Source organism: Myotis nattereri (genome assembly GCF_964212035.1).
Source record: "Myotis nattereri genome assembly, chromosome: 17".
NCBI lineage: Eukaryota > Metazoa > Chordata > Mammalia > Chiroptera > Vespertilionidae > Myotis > Myotis nattereri.
In genome coordinates, this window is record NC_138092.1 from 51,682,102 (window position 1) to 51,708,967 (window position 26,866).

The 26,866-nt window shown below is 48.6% G+C and overlaps 2 protein-coding genes across 2 annotated transcripts in view; one reads left to right on the forward strand and one right to left on the reverse strand.

The window, feature by feature from the left end:
- CNGB3 (cyclic nucleotide gated channel subunit beta 3) overlaps positions 1 to 16,906 on the reverse strand; it is a gene marked incomplete at both ends in the record, with an annotated part of 113,793 nt that extends 96,887 nt beyond the window's left edge. The window contains one exon of the mRNA XM_081111518.1: positions 16,847 to 16,906. Coding sequence (XP_080967644.1) covers positions 16,847 to 16,906 — 60 coding nt within the window. The remainder of the gene's footprint in view (positions 1 to 16,846) is intronic.
- CNBD1 (cyclic nucleotide binding domain containing 1) overlaps positions 6,541 to 26,866 on the forward strand; it is a gene marked incomplete at its 3' end in the record, with an annotated part of 195,662 nt that continues 175,336 nt past the window's right edge. The window contains exons 1-2 of the mRNA XM_081111520.1: positions 6,541 to 6,879; positions 8,746 to 9,019. The remainder of the gene's footprint in view (positions 6,880 to 8,745; positions 9,020 to 26,866) is intronic.

A 26,866-nucleotide genomic window follows, 5' to 3' on the forward strand; every position in this document is an offset into this window, starting at 1 on the left:
TAAGAAAACAAACAAACGAACAACAGAACCAGGTGGAGACTGAGGAGTTTGATCAGCCAGAGCCTGACTTGTCCTTCACCTGGCCCAGCCCACACATCTGTCCCCTGAGCCCGAAGCTGGCGCCTAATGGTGGTGGGGGGGGCCTGCCCATGAACAGGGCTGCCATCCAGTCAGCAGGCTGCTCTGGCGTTTGGACGGGGAGACAGAGAGCAGTCCGGAGCGGCTGTGCAGAGAAACCCAGGGGCCTGAGAGGGCAGCCGCGTGGACTGTGGTGAGAGGCAGAGAGAGGAAGGAGCAGCCTCCAGCCCAGTGGCGTTTCAGCTCAGGTACACACAGGTCTCCTTACGCCAAGTGCTGGCCGCGGGCGGTGCCCGGAGGTCTCTGTCCTTTGCCAATCCAGCGTGGTGACAGATTATTGTCATCACTTCAAGCTCTAAAGCACATCATGTTTATCCTTAATGGCATCAGCAATTTCCCCGTGTAACAAATTCCTAGGTTTTGGGGATGAGGTGGGGATGTCTTTGAGGGGCCATTCAGCTCATGGACCGAAGGGTCATGGGTTCGATTCTGTTGCAGGTTCGATCCCTGGCCCTGGTAGGGGTGCATGCAGGAGGCAACCAATCAATGTGTCTTACTTACATCAATGTTTCTTTCTCTCTCTCTCTCCCCCTCCCTTTTACTCTCTCTAAAAATCAATGGAAAAAATAAAATATCCTCAGGTGAGGATTAAAAAAAAGTGGTCCTGCAATTTTTTTTTTCTATCAGCAATTGAAAAGCATTATTTAATCTTGAGATTTTTTCGAAAGGAGAGGAGGAAGGCCCTTCTGAAGACGCTGTGAGAATCTGTACTGTGTACATGAAATGCGCTGATGAGGGCAGCGGACACCCGTGTCAGCCTGGGAGGCGACAGGAGCCACGGCGGGAACCAGAGAACACCCAGGCAAGTCCAGCTACAGCTCTGCCTCACCGTGAGCTATTCTATAATGGGGACGGGCTCCAATCTCCAGTTCTCCTCACGGAGTCCACGCTGATGGCATGAAACCCAGGTTCATCTTTAGTGTGACATGTTAATTCTTCTTGTTATGCTTTTCTCAAAGTACATTTTGTAAGCTTAGTTCCCCATCGCTGGCCACACACATTCCTCTGTGGGAGTGTCCTTTCACACGGGAGCCATTTGATGTGGGGGAAGACAGGGGCTCCAGCTAAACCGGACCTGCCACCCTTCAGGCCTCCTGACGCTCTAGCAACCGGCCAGGGCAGGACCACATCTGTTGTTATGTCCTCTTGGTGTAGGAATCTCACCATGTGGGGAAGTTTGACATGAGTGAACTTCCATCAGGAACCAGCCTTAGGATTATTAAGTGTTTTTCTCTTTCAGTGACACGTCACCCGAATATCCTGAATCAGACAGTCCAGCAGCTGAGCAGCCAAGCCTTGCTCATCAGCGGGGACGTAGCACTGGGCGGCTTTCATGTGACAGCCGTGGTGCAGGATGCTTACTATTCCTGCTCTGCAGGTCGCTGCGGCCGGCCCATGGGAGACCTGCTGTGCCGTCTGGGCTGAGGTGAAGCGATGAGAAAGAGGGCAGAGCAGATGCTGGCCTAAGGAAGCAGGTTGCTGTTCTACACATTCCCACCTGAAGGAAGACTAGGTGTAGTCTTCAAAAGAAGCAAGTAAAGAAAACCCACAAATCAAAAGGGGATTTCCTCCCCTCTTTAAAAAAATTACATTGTTGAAAGTGGGTAGAGAGATAAAAAAAGTAATTTAGGAAAACGAACCGGTCTTCCCATGTTACCCTCTCAAAGGCTGGAAGGGGAGGGCCAGGGGCTTTCCTGCAGCTGCTCCAGGTCGTTGAACCTCCTGCTGCACGAGGTGTTTTCTCCTCTCAGCCTTTCCTTTCCGCTGAAACAGGGGTGGAGCGTGGCGAGAACGGGGCCATTCTTCAATGTTTAATTGTGGGGATCTTCTGCCAGGAATTTGCTTACTCAGAACTATTCTTGTGACTTGCTTCTTTATTTACAACTAGAGGCCCAGTGCATGAAATTCGTACACTGGTAGGGTCGCTAGCAGCTGCCAGCTGCCAGCTGGGTACTCCCTCCCTTCCCCTGGCTGGCCCCACCCCCTGGTCGAACTCCCAGACAACTCCCGTTAGAGGGGACAATTTGCATACTATGCTTTTATTAATAGGACTAGGGACCCGGTGCACGAAATTCGTGCACTGGGTGTGTGTGTGGGGGGGAGTGTCCCTCAGCCCAGCCTGCCCCCTCTCACATACTGGGAGCCCTCAGGCGTTGACCCCCATCACCCTCCAATCGCAGGATCAGACCCTTGCCCAGGCCTGATGCCTCTGACCCTCATTTCCCCCCATCACTGGTTCTGCCCCCAGCCCAGGCCTGATGCCTCTGGCCCAGGCATCAGGCCTGGGCAGGGGACCCCCAAACCCCTCCGATTGCTGGCTCTGCCCCTTTCCCAGGCCTGATGCCTTGGCCAGAGGCGTAGACCCCCATCACCTCCGATCGCCTGATCAGCCCCTTGCCCAGGGTTGGCGGCGTGAGTGGGGCGGACACCGCAGCCGCCCCGCCGGCCTGTGTCCTGGTCAGCCAGCAGGATCTGGTCCCCGGGGACCGCCAGCACTCACGCCCCAAACGCGGGTTGGCGGCGTGAGTGCGGGCGGACGCCGCAGCCGCCCCGCCGGCCCGCATCCGGATCTGCCGGCTGGATCGGGTCCGGGCAACCGCTGGCACTCACGCCCCCTACCCGCTCTCTGATGGTGCTGTGCCATCCTGCCTGCAATATGCAAATTAGCCGCCATCTTTTTTGGCGGTTAACTGCCAATCTTAGTTGGCAGTTAATTTGCATATCTCACTGATTAGCCAATGAAAAAGGTATTGTCCATACGCCAATTACCATTTTTCTCTTTTATTAGTATAGGATGTTGCTTGTATTTCTTAGTTTTATCCTTAGACAAGTTTTGGCTAATAAAAACCCAGTTTGCCTCAGTTTGAAAGTTTGTTCTGATAAAAACAGAAAGCCCTTAAAAATCATTGTGTGCAGATTTTGTCTAACAGGTGAGACACAAAGCCATTTACTCAGGTTTTACGACACTAATCTCCTGTTTTATATTTAACAACAGCACATTCCATCCCAGAGATGCTCTGTCTTTTCAGCATTTTCCTGGTCGCAGAGCAGCGTTCATCCTGGGGCTGCAGGGACTGCATGGGGCCTGCAGTCAGGCCATGTCAGTTAGGTTTTGTCCGCAAGCAGCATGGAGGCCCTTGGGGCTCTGAGCGCAGACGGAGATCACTGTGGTGGTTAGTAATCTGCTCACAGCCTTTGGGCTGCATGAAAAGGGGAGGGACGGGTGAAAACAGAGTCTCCTGTAGAGACCACATAGAGCAGTGGTTCTCAACCTTCTGGCCCTTTAAATACAGTTCCTCATGTTGTGACCCAACCATAAAATTATTTTTGTTGCTACTTCATAACTGTAATGTTGCTACTCTTATGAATAGTAATGTAAATATATGATATGCAGGATGGTCTTAGGAGACCCCTCTGAAAGGGTCGTTCGACCGCCAAAGGGGTCGCGACCCACAGGTTGAGAACCGCTGACATAGAGGGCGTGGAGAGCAGGTCGGCTGAGCTCCTGGCAAGGCCGGTACGGGTGGTGCAGGAGAGGGATGGAGTGGACTTGAGGCCATTTCTAAAGGTTTGGGGACTGATCTCCTTCACAGGGTAACTGAAGGAGAGGAGGAGACCAGGAATGAGGGTTCAAGCTTGGAACACTGAAGAAGTGACAGGAGCAGGAACAGAAACCATTAGGAGAGGGAGCTTTTTGAAGCAGAGACAGGGAGTTCAGCTTCAGACACGCTTTCTGTGATGGCAGCAGGACACAGGTGTGCGTCAGTGCCACTTGGAAACCACTGGGCAGGGCCTTTAAAAGGGACTGGCCTGAGATGGACCGGGAATCACAACGTAGAAACAAGAGTGGTCCCCTTAGGGTAGATGCATTTCCAGTGAGAGCGTTTACAGGGAGAAGAGCAGAGGTGTGAGCACAGCCTTACACAGGTGCAGCCACGTCTGCGTCGTGGTTTTGTAACCCTCATCTGGGACGGCACTGCTCATTACGAGCCTACGTTAACACAGATTGTTATCCACGCCGTATCCCCAGCCCATAGGCAAGTACCTGGCACATGGGAGGGGATGAAAAGCATCTATTGGTGGGGAGAGATGGAAAACAGTATAGAGGTTTCTTAAAAAATTAAGAATATCCTGCCATATGGTCCAGCAAGTCTTCTTCTGGGTATATACCCCTAAATATGAAAACACTAATTTGTAAAACTATATACACCCCTATGTTCATTGCAGCATGATTTCCAATAACTATGATACAGAAGCAGCCTGAGTGTCACTGACAGATGACTGGATAAAGAAGAGGTGGCACATATAAAAATAATATATTACTCAGCCATAAAAAGATGAAATATTTCCATTTGTGGCAACATGGGTGGATTGTGAGAATATTATGCTAAGTGAAATAAGTCAGATAGAAAAGGGAAAAACTGTCTGATTTCACTTTATTTTATACTAGTTGCCCGGTGCACAAAATTTGTGCACATTAAAAGGGGATTAATTAGAGGAAATATTTCAATATTGCTATTTGCCTTTTCTCTACAATAGAAGTACCAGAGATGAAAGAAAATTAGTAAAATGTATAAGAAAATCTTCCTCCAGTCAGAGTCTGGGGCACACCGTGAGACCCAGAGTCAAGTCCCCACCCACCCATGGTGCACCTCAAAATCACATGAAACCCAGACCCAAATGGCCCCACCCCCATTGGGCGAGATCCAGACCCAGCCATCCCCACCCTTGTCAAGCCCCGCTGGGCAGGGGCTGCAGCCTCAGGTCCCCCGGCCCGGTCCCAGGAAGGGGGTGCAGCCTCAGGTCCCCCGTCAAGCTCCACTGGGTTGGGGGTGCAGTCTGAGGTCCCCTGTCAAGCCCCACCAGGTCGGGGGTGCAGCCTCAGGTCCCTGCTGATGGTTTGTTAAGGCTCGTTAGGGGAACTTGGCCTCCGCTGTGGGCACAGCCATCTTGTATTACAAAAACCCCTCCCCCTTGGCTGTGGGTGCCGCCATCTTTGTGACAGTGTGATGGTCAATTTGCATATTCCCTCTTTATTAGATAGGATGTGGAACATGAAACAAAAAATAAATGAACAAAACAAACAAAGCAACTCATAGGTACAGACACCAGGTGGGTGGGCACAGAGGGAGGGTTGAGTAGGGGTCACATGCCTGTGGACACGAGGAAGTAGGCTTGGGTGGTGAGCATGATAGAGCTCACAGGTGCTGACTTGGAGCCCTGCACACCTGAAAGCAATGCTATTAACCAAGGCTGCCGCAATCAATTAAATGTAAAAGCATCTATGAATCAGCGACTGAATGAAGAAAGAATGTTCTCATGAATATTCAGATTTCAAACAGCCTCCAGTGTGGTCCAGTGGAGGGTGCCTGGCCCAGGGCCGGCTGCCCAGACCCAGAGTTCAGGGAAGCGTGTGCGCCTCTCTATTGTTTCCCACGGCCGGGCACTGACCTGGGCTCTGACCTGGGCTCTTTCCTGGGCCTCTGGCTTGCGGGGTGCCTGGGGGGAGGCGGGGAGGAGCTCTGACCTGGGCCTCTGAGATGGGCCTCTTCAGATGGGATGGAAGTCAGCGTGGCTTTGAGAGACGTCCTTTCACTTTTGCTTTCTCCCTTTGAGAAGCAAAATAGAGATTGTACGTGACTAAGTCACACAAAGATGAAGTTGAATGTAAGATACAACACAGTTTTTCATCCCATCATCAGATCAATCACCTGAATTGACCCTTTGTTTATGACACAGTGAAAACCATCATTTCTGCCCAGCAATGAAAGATCAGCCTCCCCCATGCCCTTGCAGAGCTGGCCACAGGCACACTCCGTCCGGCAGGAGGTTGCCGCCCCTCCCAGGGCGCACCTTCCTCCGGGGCCTGGCTCTCCTCTCTTGCAGCCCGAGGCTTGTCCTGGTCTGGGTCTTTATGGCAAGAAGGTAAAATGACGGGAGGAGAGAGTGTTCAGTGCCTTCACTCTGCGCTGCTGTCTTCCCTGCGTGACCTCCTGCGCCCCGCCCTCACCATTTGTCTGACTGGCTAAGCTTCCCCCATGTCAGTGCGCCTCACAGTGCACACCTGAGAGTGCGCCTATGAGGAGAGAGGAGAGCCGGCTCTGGGAGGACATGGAAAGCGGGCTCCTTGGTGCTCCCAGTGCAGCAGGGGGAGCAGACACACAACATGTCCCTGCAGCCAAGCGCTCTGGGGGTGAGACGATGCTGTAGGACAGATGGGAAAGGTGCTGTGCTCCAGGCTACGGGGTAGAGGGAAGGGGAGCACTCTCAAAAAGGAGGCAACTGTCGATTTTACAAAATGATGGGATTTTCTTTGCAGATGGACGAGGCAGAGAAAATAGCCCAGGCAGCGAGGCACGGCCAGTGGAAGCCTGAGGTGCGCCTGCGCAGGAGGGCCCGGCGGGAAGGCGTGCGGAGGAGAGCAGGGAGCAGCAGGGACGGGGCCTGAGGGCGTTAGGCCTTCTTGTGGGGTGTCGCACACAGACACTGTGTGTCAGAGACGTTTCTAACTCGGAGGCCAATTAACCAGATGCCTTAATTGAAGCCTCACAATAGCCACGCGTGTTGGACAAAGCGGCTGTTCTTAGGTGACTGGCAGGCCAGCGAGAGGCGGGAAAGGCAGCGACCCCCGGTGCACTTCAAAGCAGACAAAGCCGCGCCAGCAGGTGCTGTCGCGTCGGGCGCTGTCACGGACACCCCGTCCTGGCGCTGCCTGATTCTGGGGGACGAGAGGCGGGCTCGGTGAGTGGAGGTCGCAGTTCTGACTTAGCTGGTATTGGTAAATGTGAAGTATCTAAAACATTTTGGTTCGAGAATTAAATATTTACATGACACTTTAAAAAATACAATGTAAACTGATTGACTCATTCATAGATGTTTTCTTATTGGGCTTGACCCTCTGTTTGTAGTTAGAATACTGTGGTTAGAAGTGTTGTTTCAATGTCTAGGAGGTGTCTCTGTGGAGGAAAACATGGTTTTAACTTTGTCATGTTTAACATTCAACATTTGCAACTGCAGAGAAACTGTTCTTCCACATGTTCATGGAAAGAGTCGATGCAGCTGATTCCTCAAACGTGACAAGGTCTGAATGTGACTGACAGCACCCAGGGCCACCGGGGGCCTCCGGGAGCCCCCTCCTGGGTCCAGTCCAGGCCCCTCTGGGGACCCCTGTGTGTGCAGAAGCTTCTCCCCTCCCTCCGCCTTCTCTCCGTCGCCCCTCCCCCACTGGGGAAGCTGATTCCTCATGACGCTCCCTCCTCCTGTTCTGAACAGCAGGCCTCGTGCCTGGGATCTCAGGGCTGCGTCCAGGAGCAGGGTCCGATCCGGGCTCTGCAATGTGCTGGCTGTGTGAGCAGCCTTCCTAACCGGCCCCTTCCCCCGGGAGGGTCAGCAGGCGGGCACGTGGCTTGGCACAGCATTGCTGTCAGCTGCGTTGTAGCTGCTGTTCTGTGCTCTGGGGGAACATAACCACGACTTCCCCAGGAAAAGCACAGCCCGGCGAGCCGAAGGGACGGACCCGGCTCGACAGCCGTGACAGTGTGAGTTTGTAAACACAGCCCATGGACAGACAATAGTGCGGTGACGGCCCGGAGAGGGGACGGGAACGGTGGAGGAGTCCATGGGGTCGGGCAGGGGGCTTCTATAATACTGTAATACTTTCAACAATAAAGATAACTAAAAAATAAATAACGTTTAAAGTGCCGATTAGAGCAGTGGTTCTCAACCTTCTGGCCCTTTAATACAGTGCCTCATGTTGTGGTGACCCCCAACCATAAAATTATTTTTGTTGCTACTTCATAACTGTAATGTTGTTACTGTTATGAATCGTAATGTAAATGTCTGAAATTCAGGATGGTCTTAGGCGACCCCTGTGAAAGGGTCGTTCGACCGCCAAATGGGTTTCGACCCACAGGTTGAGAACCGCTGGGTTAGAGAGAAGGCCAGGGCCCCTCTTCACCTTCCCATTGCGAGGAGCCACCGTTAACTGAACGGGACAGCAACCTTCCTACGGCCAATGCCCAGGCGTCTCGGTGGTTTCTGGGCCCCAGGCTCCTCTAATGGAATCATTGGCCCTGTGCCTCTGGTCCCTGATGTGCAGCTGCTTGCACTTGACCACCTCCACCCACTTCTCCCCATGGGAGCATGATGACTGCTCTGAAGACCTCACGCAGCTCTTTAGGTGAATCTAGTGAGGAATTCATAAAGAAGTTCTGTAGACAGTGGTAAGTGACTGGTGATCATATAATGATCACTTTGGGCTTAAATCTGTTATAGAAACACAGTGATTAATATTAATTGTTAGGTCTGATCAAATAATTGAATCGATGTCCCTCCCCTGGGAACTGACCTTCAAGCCACTTCACAATGGACATTCCACTCGCTTAGACCATTATCTCTCCCCTCCAGACTTTCCCAGAATCCAGATCTCCCCTCCAGACTTTCCCAGAATTCTCTGCCCAGAAAAAGCCCTCATAGAGTCATTTAAAAACTTCTGACTCCCCATCTTTGGGTGCTGGCACCATTTTGGGGCTCAGCCCATCTAATCCGGATGACCTAATAAATTCATGATTCTTCACCTCTTTTTGGCCTTGTGCGTTCCTCCTTCAGCGACCCTAACATTTGGTACTGAAACCTGAGAGGGTTCCATGAGGATGGGAGCCATCGTCCCAGCTTCGGTCAAGTTTGCTACTCGGAGAGCAGTAGGCAGTGGCAGCTCAACTTGGGTTTACCTCTGCATCCTACTCGGGTGACTTCATTGCCGGCCTCGATTAGGCCTCCCTCCTGTATGGACCTGCCCACACCGACCAAGGAGGACACCAGATCGGGAATCTCTCATCCTCCATCGCTAGCCCTCCATCCCACGCCGGCCAGTCATCTCTAGGTGAGTGACGTCCCACAATTCCCCTCATCTCGAGTCTTCTGCCCACTCTCTCTCACCGACTTCTCAAAAGTCCTAGCGCTAGGCCAGAAGGCTCCTCAGACATTCGGCTTTGGGTCCTTCTGGATTGGGGACGCCCAGTCCAGAGGGTCACCTCTCGTTTCTTGTGGTGATTCATTTAGCAGCGAGAACGCCTGCCCTAAACAGTCACCTTTGGATCTGTGGTCTGTCACTCACCCTTCCTCTCTCGTGGGCCACGCCCACTCCCTCTGCACACTTGCGGGGGAGATCATGCCCAACCACCTCATTTTTTGTGTGTGACACTGTTTGACCACAACATAAGCTAGATAATAAGTCTCAATGGCCTGAAAACGGCGCTTTTAATTTTACCACATTGCACAAGTTACATAATTGCTGTCACCGCAATAGAAAATGGTCAGAGGCTCCCTCTGTCCAGGCCTCTTTACCCTCCAGTCCTACCGGGAGCCGGTCCATGCTTGCTGTTTCAAGGGACTTGGCATATATGGCATACTGTTCTTAATATGTTTGCTACCTTCTTGGCACTATGTGTTTTAACCAAGGTCTCTGAGAAAGGTTGTTTCCCCAGGTAGGGATTTTCCCCTGAAGTTAGGGAGGGAATAAAACCTCTTAACTAAGTGCCAGGCGGGTAATTAATCACTTTAACTATGAACAATCATGCTTAAGCTACATAATCTTTACTCCCTGGAATGGAGATAAGAAACGCCCTAACCTTTGTAATAGAGATTGATAGGATTGAATCAACTGGTATAAATACAGATGTAACAAGACAGCAAGAAACAGAGAGAGAGAGACAGAATCTAGGCCCAGAACCTACACAGAACGTTCTCTAGGGACAGAAGAACTTCGCTGGAGAGAACATGGCAAAAGATCCTGGACAGAAACTGGCCTCAGAACCTAGAGATAGAACCTAGCGAGAGAACATGGCAAAAGATCCTGGACTGAACCTGACTACAGAAATTGTCAAGAGAACCTGACTAGAACCTGGTGACTGAACCTGGCTGGAGAACCTGGCTGGAGAACCTGGAGAACCTGGCTGGAGAACCTAGCAAGAGACCATGGACACAGAACCTGGCTGGAGATCCTAAACAGAACTTCGCTGGAGATCCAGACCAGAACTTGGCTGGAGATCCTGGCTAGGCTGCTGATCAACTGAACGCTGTCTCCATGACATTCCTTCTTCGCTGACTCCGTCCTCACCTTTGGGGATCCCTGGACCTGCTGGGGTTGGACCCCGGCACAGTCCCAACCCGCTCTCTCAGCCCTGCTGTACTCATCAGATCTTTCTCCTTCACTCAAAACATCACCCCACAACACTTCTGATTCTGAATCTACTTTTGAGCCAGCAGACCACCGACCGCTACCCCTTTACACCTCCCTCACCTGCAGTAAGTAGATTCCCAAAACCCAGACCCTCCTAACCAGCAACCACCTTCTCCCCCAGCCCCTGAGGGACCAAATCCCAAGAATGCAAGCTCCAAAACAGCCTTTCCCACTGAACACTCGCTCTCAGGCCACGCAAAGAGGCCACCCTCAACAGCCTCTTCTATTCCTGCGCCCATTCTACCCCTGAGGGAGGCAGCAGGAACTGAGGGCATTGTGGTCAATTATGACAAAATTAATGAAATCACTCAAGGCCCTGACCGAATCACAGCTCTCCTCCTCTCCCACCTCACAGGGGCCTTATAGAAATTGACCACCTTAGACTCCCTCTCCAGAGGGAGCCCTTATTTTGAACACCCATTTTATAGCCCAAGCAGTCCCCGACATACGTTGCAAACTTCCAAATATAGACACAAGTCCACAAACCCCTCAAAAGACCTTAATAACCTGACCTTTAAGGCCTTTAATAATAGAGATGAGGAGATCCAAATCCAAAAACAAAGGTGAGATCAGGCCAAGCCTGAAGCCCAGAAGAAGGCCTTTCAGCTCCTAGCCACCGCTCTCATGAACCCCAAATGAAGTGCCGGTTCTCCAACCGATAGTAAGCCAGGGGCTAAGCCTTGTCTGGGCCCATGCTTCAAATGCAGCAAGGAAGGACACTGAGCCAAGTCCTGCTCAAACCCCCGCCTGGGCCCTGCCCAAGGTGAGGAAGGAAGGCCACTGGAAATCAGACTGCAGTCTGGCCCCTCCAGTTCAGACCTCAGCCAGTCCAGCACGGCCACCCTCTGGATCTGGGTTGGAGCTCCCAGACCTCCTGGGACTGGCCACCAAAGACTGAAGCTGCCCAGGCCCCAACAGGGCCCCACAGACTTACATCACCAGGACAGAGCCTCGGGTAATGACTGTGGTGGCAGGTAAGCCGATCTCCTTTTTAACGGACACTGGGGCCATTTATTCTGCCCTCCCCATATTCGCTGGGACCCTTGTACACTCCTCAATCTCTATTATGTCCCCTCACAGCCATTAGTCACCTCACCTCTACACTGCATCTTACTAGATACCCCCATTCACTCTTTTCTCATTCTACCTCAGTGCCCGGCCAGGGCCACCATGTACCCCTCATAAAGTCCAGTTGTCCCAAACCACAGACAGCTGCCTCAGTTTCACTCTCTCACCCACAAGGCTGAGCCATTCCTTGGACTGTAAATGCCTTATCTCCTCCATGACTGTCCCCTCCTCTAAACAGGAAATGGTCTCCTTTCTTGGGCTCGCTGGATACTTTCACCTCTGGGCTCCCAACTTTAGTCTCCCACTGAGCAAGGGACCACTCACTGAGCCTTTAGATCCCAAGGCCAGCATTCTCACCCCTTTAATGCTCTAAAAAATCTGCTCTCACCTCAGCACCTTCTCACCCCTCCACCCTTACTTAACAGTCCGGCTACGATCAGAAGCTGAACTCATTATTACCCAAACCTTAGCATGTTACTCTAAGGAAAAATGTGGCAGTTTTAAATCTAAGTGGCCGGAGGCCTGGAAGCTGCCTTCCTAGAACAGGCTGCAGGGCCTGCTCCATCTGCACCCCTCAGCCTTTTCTCCAGCCTCAATGCCTATACCTAATTTTCCAAAATCTTCTCTGGCAACTTAAAAGCTTTGTAGCAATCCTGGTTCAAATGATAAACATCTAAATATTTCAACAAGTTTTAAGTTCACCTGATTTTAGCTTTTGTAACAGAAAAATCTATAAAGTACATTTGGAACTGTTAATATAATGTCTTGTGATTTGTTAAAGGTATGTTTCTTGAAAGTGAGAATGTTCATAAATGTCAGTAAGAAATGTTGGCTGTTTACTTTTTGGTTATCATTGGAAAATTCAGGTTTAAGAGTTGACAATAGAAGGCATAAGGCATGGACATGCATTCTGAAGGGGAAAAAAAGTGAGTTAAAGTTGTAAGAATGTTTGTGAAAGTTGAAAGAAAAGGTTTGCGGAAAGTTGTAAGAAGATTTGTGAAAGTTATAGAAGGTTTGTAGGGAGAAATGTTAAAAGGAAGTTATATAAATGACACAGGCCAGAAAACCAGGACAAACAGAACAGGGAAACTGAGATAGTAAAGCAGCTGTCTGCAGCCACCTAGAAAACCCTATCTTCCCCAAACCAAGGGCACTTAAGAGTAAATGATTTGAGAAAAACCTCATTTTGGTATGTTAGACTACAACTCTCCAAAACTAGTGTCTCTTTCCTTGCACCAGACCATTTGTCATAATTCTTGTTCTTCTAGCTTTTGCCCCAGTAATATTAAATGTCTAAAACAGTCTGTCTCCACCAGGTTACACGCCTTACTTGTACTCAGAAAAAACCACCTCTCGATACCATCATAACCTCCTTTTGTGCCCAGGTCTCATCATCCCTTTGACCCCCAGAGCAAGGATGATGGGCCAGGTACAGTGACTTACCAGAGCAGAAAGCCCCAGATGCCTAGCAAGGGGCGGAACTGGGAAAGCAGGAACCTCACCCCCAGGGTAACCATCCTCCCATTTCATATCACCAGTCAGGCAGCTTAGACCCCTGATTTTTTCCTCCTTAAGGATCACATCTAGGCCTCAGCTGTATTTCAGCTCCAGGCCCAGAAAAGCAGAAAAACCAGACAAGTGAAGCTGTGGCAGCCTCAGGACCAGCTTCTACCTCAAATCACTCAACAGAACCGTTTTCGAGTCTTCACCAGCCTGTCTCTTGGGGAGATCATGCTGCCGCCCCCTCCCCAGCCCACTGCTTTCACAGTCCATTCCCCTGAGATCTTGACGTCCCCCCTCAGCAGGAAGTAAATACAGAAGATAAGACCTTTGTTCCTATTCCATAAACCGAAAAGGCTGGATGTTCGGTCTGATCAAAGAATTGAATTGATACCCCTCTCCTGGGACTGGCCTTTAGGCCACTTCACAAGGGACATTCCACTTGCTTAGACCACATTCCACTTGCTAAGACCATTATCTCTCCCCTCCAGAGTTTCCCAGAACCCAGACCTGCACAGAGAATTCTCCGCCCAGAAAAAGCCCACCTTTAAAAACCTCTGACTCCCTGTCTTTGGGGGCTGGTGCCATTTTGGAACTCAGCCCATCTGGGTATCCAGATGACCTAATAAATTCATAATTCTTCACCTCTTTTTGGCCTCGTGCGTTCCTCCTTTGGCGACCCTAACACTAATGATAATAATAATAATAGTCACCTGGGAAGTCCCTACCATCAACTTTATGTGTACATCTTTCATTTGCTAACAAGGCTACCAAGCAGGCCTTCTCTCCATTTTGCAATGAGTAGACTTAGTATTCACAACAAGCTCTGTCCAGAGCAGGGCCCTCTGCCAGGACAGTGCTGACATTGAGAATTGGGTAATTCGTGTGTACATCCTAGAAGTTTAGGGTGTCTCTAGTCTCGACCCACTAAGTGCCAGGAACATCCCTGTGCCTGAGCTGGACAACCAAGTGTCTGCCGACATTGCCAAGGCTCCAGGACAGCTACTCCTGACAGAGAACGCCTGGTTGGGAGAAGTTCCTGATCCGTCAGAGTTTATAAGACCAGGGTGTTTGAGGTTCTCTGTTGAGACTAAATCATACAGCCAAGGTCACATCCACGAGATGACTTCATTTGGATGATGACAGAGGTGAAATCAACAATGAGAAGTCTTACTTGGTCTTCCAAACCCCAGTATAGACTTCTGAACATTTATTATTCTGTTTTAGAGCAAATTGATACAGTATACATAAATCCCAAAGACAGACAGTACGTGACCCAGATGGTTGTGGGTGAAGCGTGGCACAGTCTTATGTATCACAGGGTCTGGCAGACCCATCACCAGATGAGGAATCTATAATAATAAAAGTGTAATATGCTAATTAGACCAGACAGCCAAATGACCTTCCGGATGTCATTCTGGATGTCATTCTGGATGAAGCTGCAGAGGCGGCGGCCAAGGCAGAGGTGGTTAAGGGCGATCAGGCAGGCAGGTGAGCAGTTAGGGGCAATCAGGCAGGCAGGCAGAGGGGTTAGGGGCGATCAGGCAGGCAAGTGGTTAGGGGCAATCAGGCAGGCAGGCAGAGGCAGTTAGGGGCCAGAGGTCCTGGGTTGTGAGAGGAATGTCTGACTTCCAGTTTAGGCCTGATCCCAGGAGTTCTGGATTGCTAGAGGGTGCAGGCCAGGCTGAGGGACCCCCCTCCTGTGCATTAATTTCATGCACCTAGCCTCTAGCCCAGGGGTGGGCAAACTTTTTGACTCAAGGGCCACAATGGATTCTTAAACTGGACAGGAGGGCCGGAACAAAAGCATGGATGGGGTGTTTGTGTGAACTAATATAAATTCAAAGTAAACATCATTACATAAAAGGGTACGGTCTTTTTTTTTTTTTTTTTAGTTTTATTCATTTCAAATGGGCCGGATCAGGCCCGCGGGCTGGGGCTGTAGTTTGCCCACGGCTGCTCTAGCCTATATATATATATATATATATATTATGCAAATAGACTGAATGGTGGAACAATTGAACAACCGGTCGCTATGACTGAGCTGACCACCAGGGGGTGTGCGCGGAACATGGCGAGCATCAGCAGCAGGCAGCAGAGCGCAGAACATGTTGGGCATTGGTGGCAGTGGGATGGTGGAGCAGGTGAGCTGGAGCACCAGACCAAGGCGGGGCGCCGATCACTGTCATCGGGGCGAGTCTCTGGTGGTTACTGAAAATTCTTTGCTCCCACGTGCCACAGTCCCACTGGGTGCTCATACCTGCTGCTGGCACCAGCGCCGCCACTCACACCCGCTGCCAGTGCCCAGCACCGGTCCCAATCGCTTAGTACCATCAGCAGGTGCAAGCGGCAGCTGCTGGCCCCAATCGCCCCTGAGAGCTTCTCTACCTCCCCCTGCTCCTGAGGGGCAATCCAGGCAGCAGCCGCCGCTTGCACCCACTGTTGGCGCTGGCCCCAATCACTCTGTGCCATCAGCAGGTGCAAGTGGGGTGGCACCGTCAACATGTTCGAGTGGTGGCGGTGGGAGCGGGGCTGCCAGCAGACAGGAGACCGGGGGCTGAGGCAGCAGGGGTGTGGAGGATGGGCTGAGACCCACCCTTGTGCCCACCACAGCCTTGCAACCCACAGTTCCTTTCAAGGTACATGAATTCGTGCACTGGGCCCCCAGTGCTGAGAATAAAGCCCAGCCAGGAATGTAAGGGCATACCTGAGTCCTGGGCCGCAGAGGCGAGCTGCGGGGGTTGGGGGCTTGTTTATTTTCGTCGTCCCCTCCTCTCGGCTGCACCTTGTTGAATTTCATTGTCAGCAACTTGGACACTGGAGACGTGGTTCAGGAAACTTCTACTCTTCTGAGCCTGTCTTCAGGTAGAGAAATGTCCTTTGTTTTTCTTTTCATTACAAGACAAGCCAATTAGTTGTTTAATCCGATTTTGTTCTGGGTAATTCTTGGAGGCAATCGTCAGGGCTTTGGCTTAAGAGCAGCAGGGCACGTCTGCTTGGGCAATCTGATCTGTGTTCGTGGACTTGAGAGAGCCAAAATGCCCTGAGAATATTTATAAGTAGAGGATTGAATAAAACGTTATCCTTGATCTGAACTAAATATGATCAAATTGCTAACTGGTGTATTTTTTCTTTCTCATTATCCATCTCCATCTATCTCATGTTAATCAAAGTAACACATGCAAATGATTAAAAAAATGGAGCATGCACAAAGTCCTACATTATAAAGCAGCAGGCACTCACTCCCAAGGGCCCAGCTCTAGTCCTGCCTGAGAAGTAGCTATTGTTTCTGCTTTCCGTTCTGGCGGCATTTTTCTTTTTTCCAGGCATCGGTATTTTATCGTTTGATTAGATTAATGGGCTTCTTAGAAATATGATGAAAAGTGAGACCTATGGCTTCCCACTGTAGGCGCCCAAACGCCCCGCAGGTTGAGGAGCCTACACGGGAGTTAAGCAGGGCTGCTCAGCCAGCACCGCCGGACAGAGACTCAACAGAAACGTGTCTCTCCAGCGCTGGAGGCTGATGCCTGAGGCCCGGTGTCTGCAGGGCTGGCTCCCCCTGAGGCCGGAGGGAGGGCACTGTCCGCCTCTCTCCCGGTCCTCACACTGTCTCCACTGGCCGGTCTGCGCCCAGAGGCCCTCCCCCGATGGTTGTCCTGGAGCGGGTCCCGCCCCAGTGACGCCAGTGCGGGCACATCCAGGTCCTGTGCTTAGCGCCCAGGAGCCCACTCAGCCAGAATCGGAGAGACAGTGTTTGGAGAAAATCACTTTTCTTACAAGTGTATGATTCTCTTACAAATCACTGAAGTAACATGAAAGCATATATGCGACTCCTTGTTGTGCGGATCTAGATAATGACAGTTCCGTTGAATTATTCCTTTCATAAATTGTAAAAATTACCTGCACTCCTGCCCCGCAGGGGTCCAGCAGGAAGTAAACACAGAAGGCATTGCGGTCCATTGTGCCCAACGGGGGGAGCGCCTCGCAGGCGGACCTGTCACTTGTGCCCCCGCGGCGCCTGCGGGTGGGCAGAGACCGCCCGGTGGGCAGAGACGGCCCGGTGGGCAGAGACGGCCTGGGTGGGCAGAGATGGGCCGGGTGGGCAGAGACGGCCTGGGTGGGCAGAGATGGGCCCGGTGGGCAGAGATGGGCCGGGTGGGCAGATACGGCCTGGGTGGGCAGAGACAGGCGGCCTCGGCGGGGCGGGAAGCCCCTGGACGGACACCCCGTCCTCACCTGCCTGCCTGGTGCTCGGAAGCAAATGTGCGTTTCCTCGGTTCTGCCCACAGCACGCGCAGCACCGATGCTCCCGCAGCCTGGCGCCCCCTGTGCCGGCCTGGGCGAGGCTCTGCAGTCCTCCCGCCACGTGCCCGCCACCCGCACTGTCTGAAGGTCTCCTGGGCCTGGGACCTCTGGGAGGCCGGTCTCCCCGACAGGAGGGAGGGAGGAAGGGAGGGAGCCACGTCCAGCAGCCGCCCGCTCCTCAGGGACTAGCAGCAGCCTCGGCCAGTGCTGTCCAGCCCATGGGGCTTTTCCGCAATCGGATGTTTACGTTTTATGCTAAGTTTGCAGACAGGTGTTAGCTGCCCAGTATGGAGAAGGCGGGTGTGCTCAGGGGCTGGAGAGTAGGCCTCCTGCCAAAGGGTCCTGGGTCTGATTCCCAATCAAAGGCATGTAACCTGGGCTGCAGGCTGGATCCCTGGCCTTGGTCAGAGCGCATTTGGGAGGCAACCAGTCAAGGGGTCTCTCTCACATCAATGTTTCTCTCTCTCCCCGTCCCTTCCCCCTCCCACTCTCTCTACAAATCAATGGGAAGATGTCCTCCCTAAGGATTTCCAACAACAACAACAAAGATACCAGCAAGTGGAGTGTACCCCTCGTTTCAGGCTGGGATGTATTTGCATATTATTCCTATAAAGTCATTCAAGTCGATGCTGAGGGTCCATAATACAGTTCCCACTTAATAGGAAGCAAGTTTGAGAAGTGCCGCTCCCTGGGAAGGAATGCTTAGGGCGGGTTTCAGACATCCCACCCGAGGGGGATTTTGGGTGCGGAGCACTTTCTAGCATGTCTCCAACCGCGATTGCTGGCATGGGCTGCACTTTCTTTTTTGCTGGCAGACTATTGGAAACAAACTACCAGCTAAGGGTACATTCCCCCTAAGTCTACAAAAGAAAGCAACATTTAACTTACTCTTTGAGATCCTTCTGAATTAAATTTTCAAAATCTGAATATTAATGGGAAAAGAGTGACCACTGAGTTATAATGGGCGTTTATAGCAGATAACCTCAAACAATAACTTAAATCAAAATAGTGAGAAGCTGTTTTCCCCAGGTTTGGGGGGAGTTCTATTTGCAGGGGAAGATGAGAGCTTGGCCACTGGCCACTCCGCAGAGGTGAACGGCAGGGCAGTGGGTACTGAGAGCACTTCTCACGGTCAGACAGGGAAGGACCTGGGGAAGGTTACGCGGGCTCCTGGATTCAAGGCGTGCGAAAAGCATCTGCTCAGCAAACACTCATTAATTAAAGGGGTAACACAGAGTGTGTTTCTGAAGGGCACTAGGAAGTACATACACAATTTTCTTCAAACTAAATATGAACCATAGTCCATATTGCCTCCAAAAGGAACCAAAGACACTGATTTAATGTTCTTTTCATTTTAGCAAAACACTAAGTTCAAAAAGTAAATATCCAATAACACTTCCAAATGTATTTATTTTGCTTGAGTTGATGACATTGAAGGATCTTACAAGTGGATTTATAGCAACTCATACTTAGCGACATTTCCATCATAAAATATGTAGCACAGTATTTAGAAGTATTTGCCAGTGGGATGACAAATTTAGACTATTTAGATGTTTTCAGTCACCTGCAGGTGTAATGGGATTGGATGCAATGCCACTCAGCTGACATGAGACTAAAGTGATTTTAAATATAGTATTTCGGTAAGTAGAAATGCTTATTGCTTTCAATTTATAATTAAAATGTATGAGCAGTGAATGTAACAGATATGAAGGGTGAAAATGCCTTCAGGAGATTGTTACTAACTAGTGGCATCTGTGACTAATGAATGCTATATTGGCTTAGACTGTGACTAATAGAATAAATGTTTTGAAAAAATCCTTATGTTAGTATTTCATAAACAGTAATCCAGTCGTGATGAACTTGTTGCATGAATATTGGGGGCTAACTACGGAAGTTTCTTCATTCTAGGCCTGCTTCAGTGTTTGGTTCCAATTATGTATGGACTATCATTGCTTATTTATTGATCTTTTATCATCCAGTGAGCTAATGAAAGCACTTTGGTTAATTGAACATCATGATCTACTGTTATGTAAGGAGATTAGAAGTGCATTTCTTAAAGAAGATTGTCTATATACAATTAGCTCTCTGGCTAAACTGCTTTCCCCTGGATTTCCCCCTATATTCTAAATTTATCAATGATCTGAACCTAATGTTTTAGGAATTTCTGAGCTATACCAAGATGTTCTTAGTCCTGATGAAAAATACACCCAATTGCTAATGAAAGTGGTTGTTGGTTTATGATAATAGCTGTTGGTTATCTCAATGTGTATCTCAAATGCCAATGTGTGTGAAGCAAGTGTATTGATCCTTGACCCAATGTGAGGATGTCATTGCTTCCCAACACTTGCATTGACCAACGGTGAAAGCTTTATTTCACTTCTTAGGCCTGAGGGATACAGGTAATATAGAGCAATTTGAAAATCTTCGGAGAAGGAGTATTATTAGTTCTTTAGTTAGAATCCAGAGTCTATTTCACCTGTAGGTTTGAGCCCCAGATTCCTACAGTCCGCTGGGGTTTTAATGTGGAATGTCCTATGATCGCTTTCTGATCAATGTACTTAGAAACAAATTTATCTTCTTTATCCCCAATTGAGAAGCTTCTTCCTACTTCCTGTTTTATTAAGGTGCTATCGCCCCTTTAACTTCCCTTATGCTTAGTACATGGATGAGCCATTCCTTTCTTTGATTCTTCCTGCTGCTCCCTGTCCTTCCTTCTTCCTTCTTCCTTCTCGTTCGCACCAGCATGTCTGAGCCCTGGAGCAGGCTTTACTCTGTAATGACTTCGGGGTTGGCCAGAGGAGGTGGTGAGCAATGCACCTGGAGTCCAGATGGCTACTCAAGAGTGTGTGGGCAGGGGAAGCCCACCCACAGGGGGCCATCAGGAGCCCAGCAGAGCACTGGTGTGAATAATGTTGTCCATATTTTTCTTGATATCAAAGAAATCACAGGTTTCATTGAACCTCAGTTCTGAAATTGATTTATAAATCTCCCTCATGTTGAATCTCCCTACACACTTGTTAGAAATTTAAAAAGAAACCAACTTACTTTGAAATAATTTAAAACTTACAGAAAAGTTACAAGAACACTACAAAGAAATCAGTGTCTGGTCATTAAGGCCCCCCAGTTGGATCACATTTTCCATTTCACTGTGTTTGCTCCCTCTGTCTCCCTGTGTGTAACTAATTATCATTCTTTTCCTGAACTGGCTGAGAGCAGCCGCAAACATGATGTCCTGTGTCCACTGTGTTTCCAAACAAGGACACTCCTATGTGACCACCGTTCAAACCTCCCAGTCAGGGACTCATCATTGATATAACACTGACACCCAGCCCACAGACTCTGCTTAATTTATTTTTACTTTTTAATTTTAGGCCACGACTTGTCATAACTCTTCAGTCTCTTCTGAAATGAGTCCTGTCTTCCACACCGTGACAGTAGGATCGCAGCATCTATTTTATACATCCTTGTCGAATTATTATCTCTAAAATGTTTAGTCAAATCTCTCAGGCAGTACAAGTCCAAACCTTATCCTAACTCCCGTATGTTTACAGCAAAGTTGCTCATAGGTCATGTACTAGTTGAACCACAGATTATGCTGTGTCCACCCATTTGTAGATTCCTGTGCTCATTTATTCAGTTATTGGATGACCCGGCAAACACGATGTCAGAGACATTGACGTCTGTCCCATTACATGTGTTATTTCACTTAATGCTCATCAGGCCTTATCAGAGGGTCAGTTATTTCCTCCGATATAAAAACGTTGAAACCTTAAGGAGCCAAGTAATTTACCTGAAGTTACAGAGTTAATGAGCAGCACAGCTGGGCTCTGACCCCAGCTACAGACTAGGTGAGCAGCACAGGCCCTGCTGGGCCCAGCTGTGCCGTCAGCACCTGCAGGCATCCGATATGTCCCATCAAACAAGTAAATGTGTTAAAGGGAAGAAGTTTAAACACACCCTTGCTAGGTACTTAGTTATACCTAAGGTTTGCAAATATATTTTAATTTGAATATTTTGAAATATATTTTAATTTGAATATTCACCAAAAATAGCCTACATTTAAAACTGTATGTAATTTTAAAACAATTGACACTGTTATGAGTGGTTGCAAACTGTCTCTACACAGCTAGACAAATGTAGTGAATTTTGATAATTATTATCAAGTCTGTCTAATGAATTATTAAGCGAATTTTCTTGTAGGGTTCTATATCTGAGTTAAATTACTGCATTCAATTCATCAGCTACTTCCTAAATTCTCCACCTCACTTGATTTCTGTGGAGAACTACCAGCTATGTGATTCCAGGTATGGCAAGTTATGGAAAGTTCCTGCTTTGCCCAGCCTGATCTCACAGAACAATCATACTAGAGGGTTTATGAATGTCAACTAGTCCATTCCTTTGTCCCCAGGCAGTGTCCCAGAAAAAGCCTTGCTCGTATTATTATGGAAATCTGGCAATGAGCTCAGGTTTCTGTCTTAACATTTTGGCATTTACGCCTTTATTATTTGAACAAAGTTGAAACACCCTCATGAGTCACTAGAAAGAGGCAACTTCACCCCCAGGGAAGCATCTGAAACCAGAGCTGAGCCGGTCCCATCACCACTGTGGGTGCCGGGGCTCTCAGCTCACAGGAACCCCGCACTCTCTTCAAGAAGAGAAGCAGGCTCCTTTGTCGCATCCCCTCCACCTTCAAATGCTTTGAATTTAAGGAAATGCTGCATGTGTCCTAGTGATGTACAGCCTCGAAAATGCTGGACAACAGAACTCCTCATTGTAATGGTAAACACCAGGTTAGGAAGAAACGTTAGCACGTACTGAGCCGCTGGAAGCAGGAATGCTACAGGTGGGCTAGTCTAGTTCCTTAGTACACACAGCGAGCTGCCTGGTTAACTGGGAGCCGTGCTGGCACCGGTTGCCGTGCCACATTAGTGTGCACGTCATCTCCTCAACGTTCGCTTCGTGTTCACTGTGAAGACCAGCAGGTCTCTGCCACACACCGAGGCCACACCACTGCCTGCTCCCGGGCTTGCGATGGAGCAAGGGGTACTCCTGTATTGCTGATGGGACTGCAAATGTTACAACCACTTCAGGAAGCCTTTGGGCATTGTGTAACGCAGTTAAATAGGTATTTACTCTGTGGCTCAGCAACCCCACTCCTAGAAACACCCCACTCCTGGAAACTGAGAGCTTATGTCCACATCAAGACCTGTGTTGTACTGTGGAGCAACTTTATTCATAATTAGCTCAAAACTGGAAATAACCCAAATGCCCGTTATCAAGAAAATAGTTAAAATTATGGCCTATTCATACAAAGGAACAGACAAAAGGAACAGACAACTGACGTGGGAAATGACATGAATGTATCTTAAAACCACTCTATTGAGAGAAAGAAGCCAGACACAAAATAATCCATAGTTATTGATTTCATTTCTATGAAGTGAAAGAACAGACCAAGCTGGTCCATGCGGATACACATCAGAACAGTGGTGGCCTCTGGGTGGCGGGGTGGGGTTGGGAGTTTGCGGGGAGTTGACTGGAAAGGAACAGGAGGGAACTTTCTGGGGTGTTGGAAATGTCCCTTACCATTGTGCTTACCTTGGGTGTATTCTATTTGTCAAAGTTCAGTGGTCTACATTTAATATGCATGCATTTGATTATATGTGAACTATAACCCAGTCAGGTGCTGTGAGACCCCCCCCCATCCCCCCCTCTCTCCTGAGTGCTTGCTTCTGTGGGCCATCACTCTATGTCTGAATTAGTCAGACACAGTCACAGGCTTGAGGGGTGCGGCTCTAGTGAAGGTGGAGAGTGAGGGTCCGTGAGGCTTATCGATCACATGGACACCCAGCAGAGGTGTGAGTTACACAGGTGTAGCGCCAGGACGAAGTGATCTCTTTCTGTCAGGAAGGGATTAGGAGCCCCCCCACCCCCCAGAAGCTGACCATTATGAAGAGGCTTGTGAGGAAGTAAGTGGGGCAGGGCAGACGTGGGTGGGGCTCGGGGGCTGAGTGGCAGCATTCCAGGCAAGGGAAAGATGATGATGAATTGTAAAAGATCGGGCTAAATTTATTTATAAGAAGCTTGGTCTATATTCTAGAATTTGCTTTTATTTGGGGACTAAATTTCCTGTTTGCTTTTTGGTCAAATGAAGGAAAACAGCTCAAATTTCTGAGTTGATTATCTATTGCTGCGGTAAAAAAATTGCTTTAACACTTGGTGCCCCAAAACCACCACCATGTACTTTACCTCACGATTCTGTGCCCAGGTGGCACCCTCAAGGCTCTCTCCTGCATCTGTGGTCTGGCAGCTGGTCGACTGGGACAGCCCCTGAGCCTGTGGTTGGTCGGACGATGTGCCTGTCCCTCTCCACCTCACCTGGGGCCTCAGGTACCAAGCGCAGCATGAAATCAAGCCTCTGGACATCAGTTCTCTCTGGTTCTGGGCAGCACGGTTGGTTCTGCCCCACTGTGCCAATCAAGTCCATGTGCAGCCCGGGAAGGAAAAATATTAATAGCATTTTTTGGGTAATCTAAATAAAAATCTCCATTCTGAAACTTGCTTTACATAGGTATGTTCCTAAAGATTTTTTTTCCCACAAAATACCTTTCAATAACTTCTAGACAAAGTAATTTGTAAAAAGGTAGTAAAGTAAGAGCATCAAGCCAAATTATGGAATTTATAACAGTTTCAGTGAAAAGCAATGTTATGTAAAGCACGGGAATAGAGTCAATAGCGTGTGAGAACTGGGCATGGGCCCGGTGGGGAGTGAAAGTGTAGGGGACGCTTTGTAACGTGTATGATTGTCTAAGTGCTGTGTGCACCCCCCAAACTAATACACAATCATATTGACTGTCAACTGTAATTGAAAAATAAAACGTAAAAAAATAAAACAGTCAAGTAATAAAAGGGAAGGCTGGCTGCAATAGGTTTTCAGAAAATGGTTACAAACTAGAAATAAACCTGTTAATGGGTGTATTAGAGACTTTTATAATTTTTAAATTACTTAAGGTTCTTCTGATTTCATATAAGAAAATCCCAAACTATTTTATGCAAAAAGGGACTTACTGAAAGGATTTGGAATGACCATGGCTCCCGAGGACAGTGCCATCCTGCCTTCTGGGTACTGAGCCATTTCCCTCTGGTCTCATCTCTTCACAAGTCTCACCATTTCCTGTCGTTTGCTCCTCCCCCTACAAGGCCGAGCATGGCTGTTTCCAAGCCCAGGCGGCAGAGTGCTGCAGTGCCAAGCCTTGGCAAGGCGGTCTCTGCCACGGCCCGGTCCCGGTGGGGGCCGCTCCTGAGGGCACCGTGAGGGCACAGGAGGAGGCAGCGGGCCGCACTGTAGGAGAGGAGGCACCTCACGCCTTGGCTCAGAGGCGAGAGAAAGGTGTTCTGGTTGCACTGTGCATTGCATCGATTCTTCAACAAACACAGAGAGGTTGGGCATGCTTTTCACTCGACTTTGTGCCAAATGGCCGGCAGAGATTGTTAGAAAAAAGTCTAACTTTAGGGGAAAGATTTTTGTTGTCGTTAATCTTCACCAGAAGATACTTTTTCCCCATAATGTTTATGGAGTGTGGAAGAACAGACCAAGCTGGTCTGTGAGGATACACATCAGAACAGTGGTGGCCTCTGGGTGGCGGGGTGGGGAGGGGAGGGGGGGGGGGGAAGAGAGAAACATTTATGTGAGAGAGACACATTGTTTGGTTGCTTCCTGCACCACATGTGCCCCTCCAGGGATCGAATCTGCAACCCAGGTACCTGCCCTTGACCAGGAATCAAACCTACGACCCTTCAGTGCATGGGCCAATGCTCTAACCACTTAGCAACACAGGCCAGGGCTAGGGGAAAGAGTTTTATGGTTTTACTTTGGGAAAAGCATAGGAGAGAGTTTGGGAATCAGAGTGCCTAGATCAGCGATTTTCAGTGGCTGTGCCTCAAGAATTTCTGAAGAGGCAGTACTGACTGCTTAGTGAGGGCCTGACCTCTTTCCCTTATAGATTTCAGATAAGAAAGTGACCACAGCTGTCTGATGTGAATGAATTGAAATTATACCTATTGTTTTTTGTCAGATCGGCAAAAGATATACATATATGTTTTGGTGGTTTGCAGAATTTTAGTAATTAGGTTATGTGTGCCATGAGATGAAAAAGGTTGAAAATCGCTGGCCTAGATTTAAAAGGTAATGGCATTGATCTTTAGCAAATTACTTATATTTTCTTAGCTCAATATTTCCTTATCCTTATTAAATTGTAAATTGTTAGAAATATATAAAATGCATACAGCAAAATTTTAATCTGACAAATAATTATAAAGTAAACATTCATGAAAACCACTGACAAGATCAGCAAACAGAACATGGATGAACCCAGAGACCTCACCCATTTTCCCTTCCAGCTAAGCCGTACTCCAGACTATCCATCATAAGTAACACAGCACTGACTTTTATCATAAAACCTTTCCTACTTGTCTTTATGGTTTTAACATATTTGTCTGCATTTCTACTAGTAAATAACAACTTTGCTTATTTTTACTTTATGTAGATGGGTGGAATGCTCTATGAACCATATATACATTTATTGAGTACTAGAGGCCCAGTGCATGAATTCCTGCACAGGTGGGGTCCCTTGGGGTGGGCTGAGGAGATTGGGCCCCAGCTCATGCCCCCAGCCTCACAGCCCCACAGCCCCACCTGGCACCCTGGCTTGGCCTGGTGCTGCCCCCTCACCTGCTCCACTATCCCACCATGGTCCTGCTCTTGTCAGGGCCCATCAGGGCCGGCAGCACCTCACTGCTTCCCGCTGCCAGTGCTGCATCACCAAGGCCCACCATGTTCCACACCACTCCCTGGTGGTCAGCGCATGTCACAGTGAGTGGCCAAACCCCGGTTGGACTCCCAGTTGAATGACCACCTGAGGGGACAATTTGCATATTAGGCTTTTATTATATAGGATAATATACTACAAATGTTTATTAGATAAAATTTGTTAATCATCTGTATCCTTACTGATTTTTTAAACAAGGATTTTAAATCTCCCATTGTGATTGTAAATTTTGGTGAATTAAGAAGCTCTTCTTGGTATGGTTTATTTTATTCTGTATTTTGCTAACAATGCTTTGAGCTTTAAAGTATATTTTGTCTGATATCAATATCGCTACACTAGTCTTTCTTTTCTTAATTTTGCATAATATATATATTTTTTCTTTACTTTCAACTATCTGTACCATTTGTTTTAGATGTATTGCCTATAAACAGCATACATAGTAATTAAATGTTATTTTTTTAGCCAGCCTAACAATTTTTATCTGGATCATTTAGTGATTTGTATTTAATATAAATTATTAACATATTAGGTTTAAATGTACCATTTTATTTTATGCTTTCTCTTTGTCCTGCCGTTCTTTTCTGTCAGGAAGAAGGAGATTGATGGAAACAGTCCACTTTTGTGGTGAGGAATATTTTTTTGAAGATTATTATTTAGCATTGTAAGTATAAGGTGAAAATAAAAAGTACAGTGGGGCCTTGACTTACGAGTGTCCCGACTAACGAATTTTTCGAGATACGAGCTGTCTCCGGGCCAATTTTTTGCTTTGAATTGCGAGCTAAAATTCGGG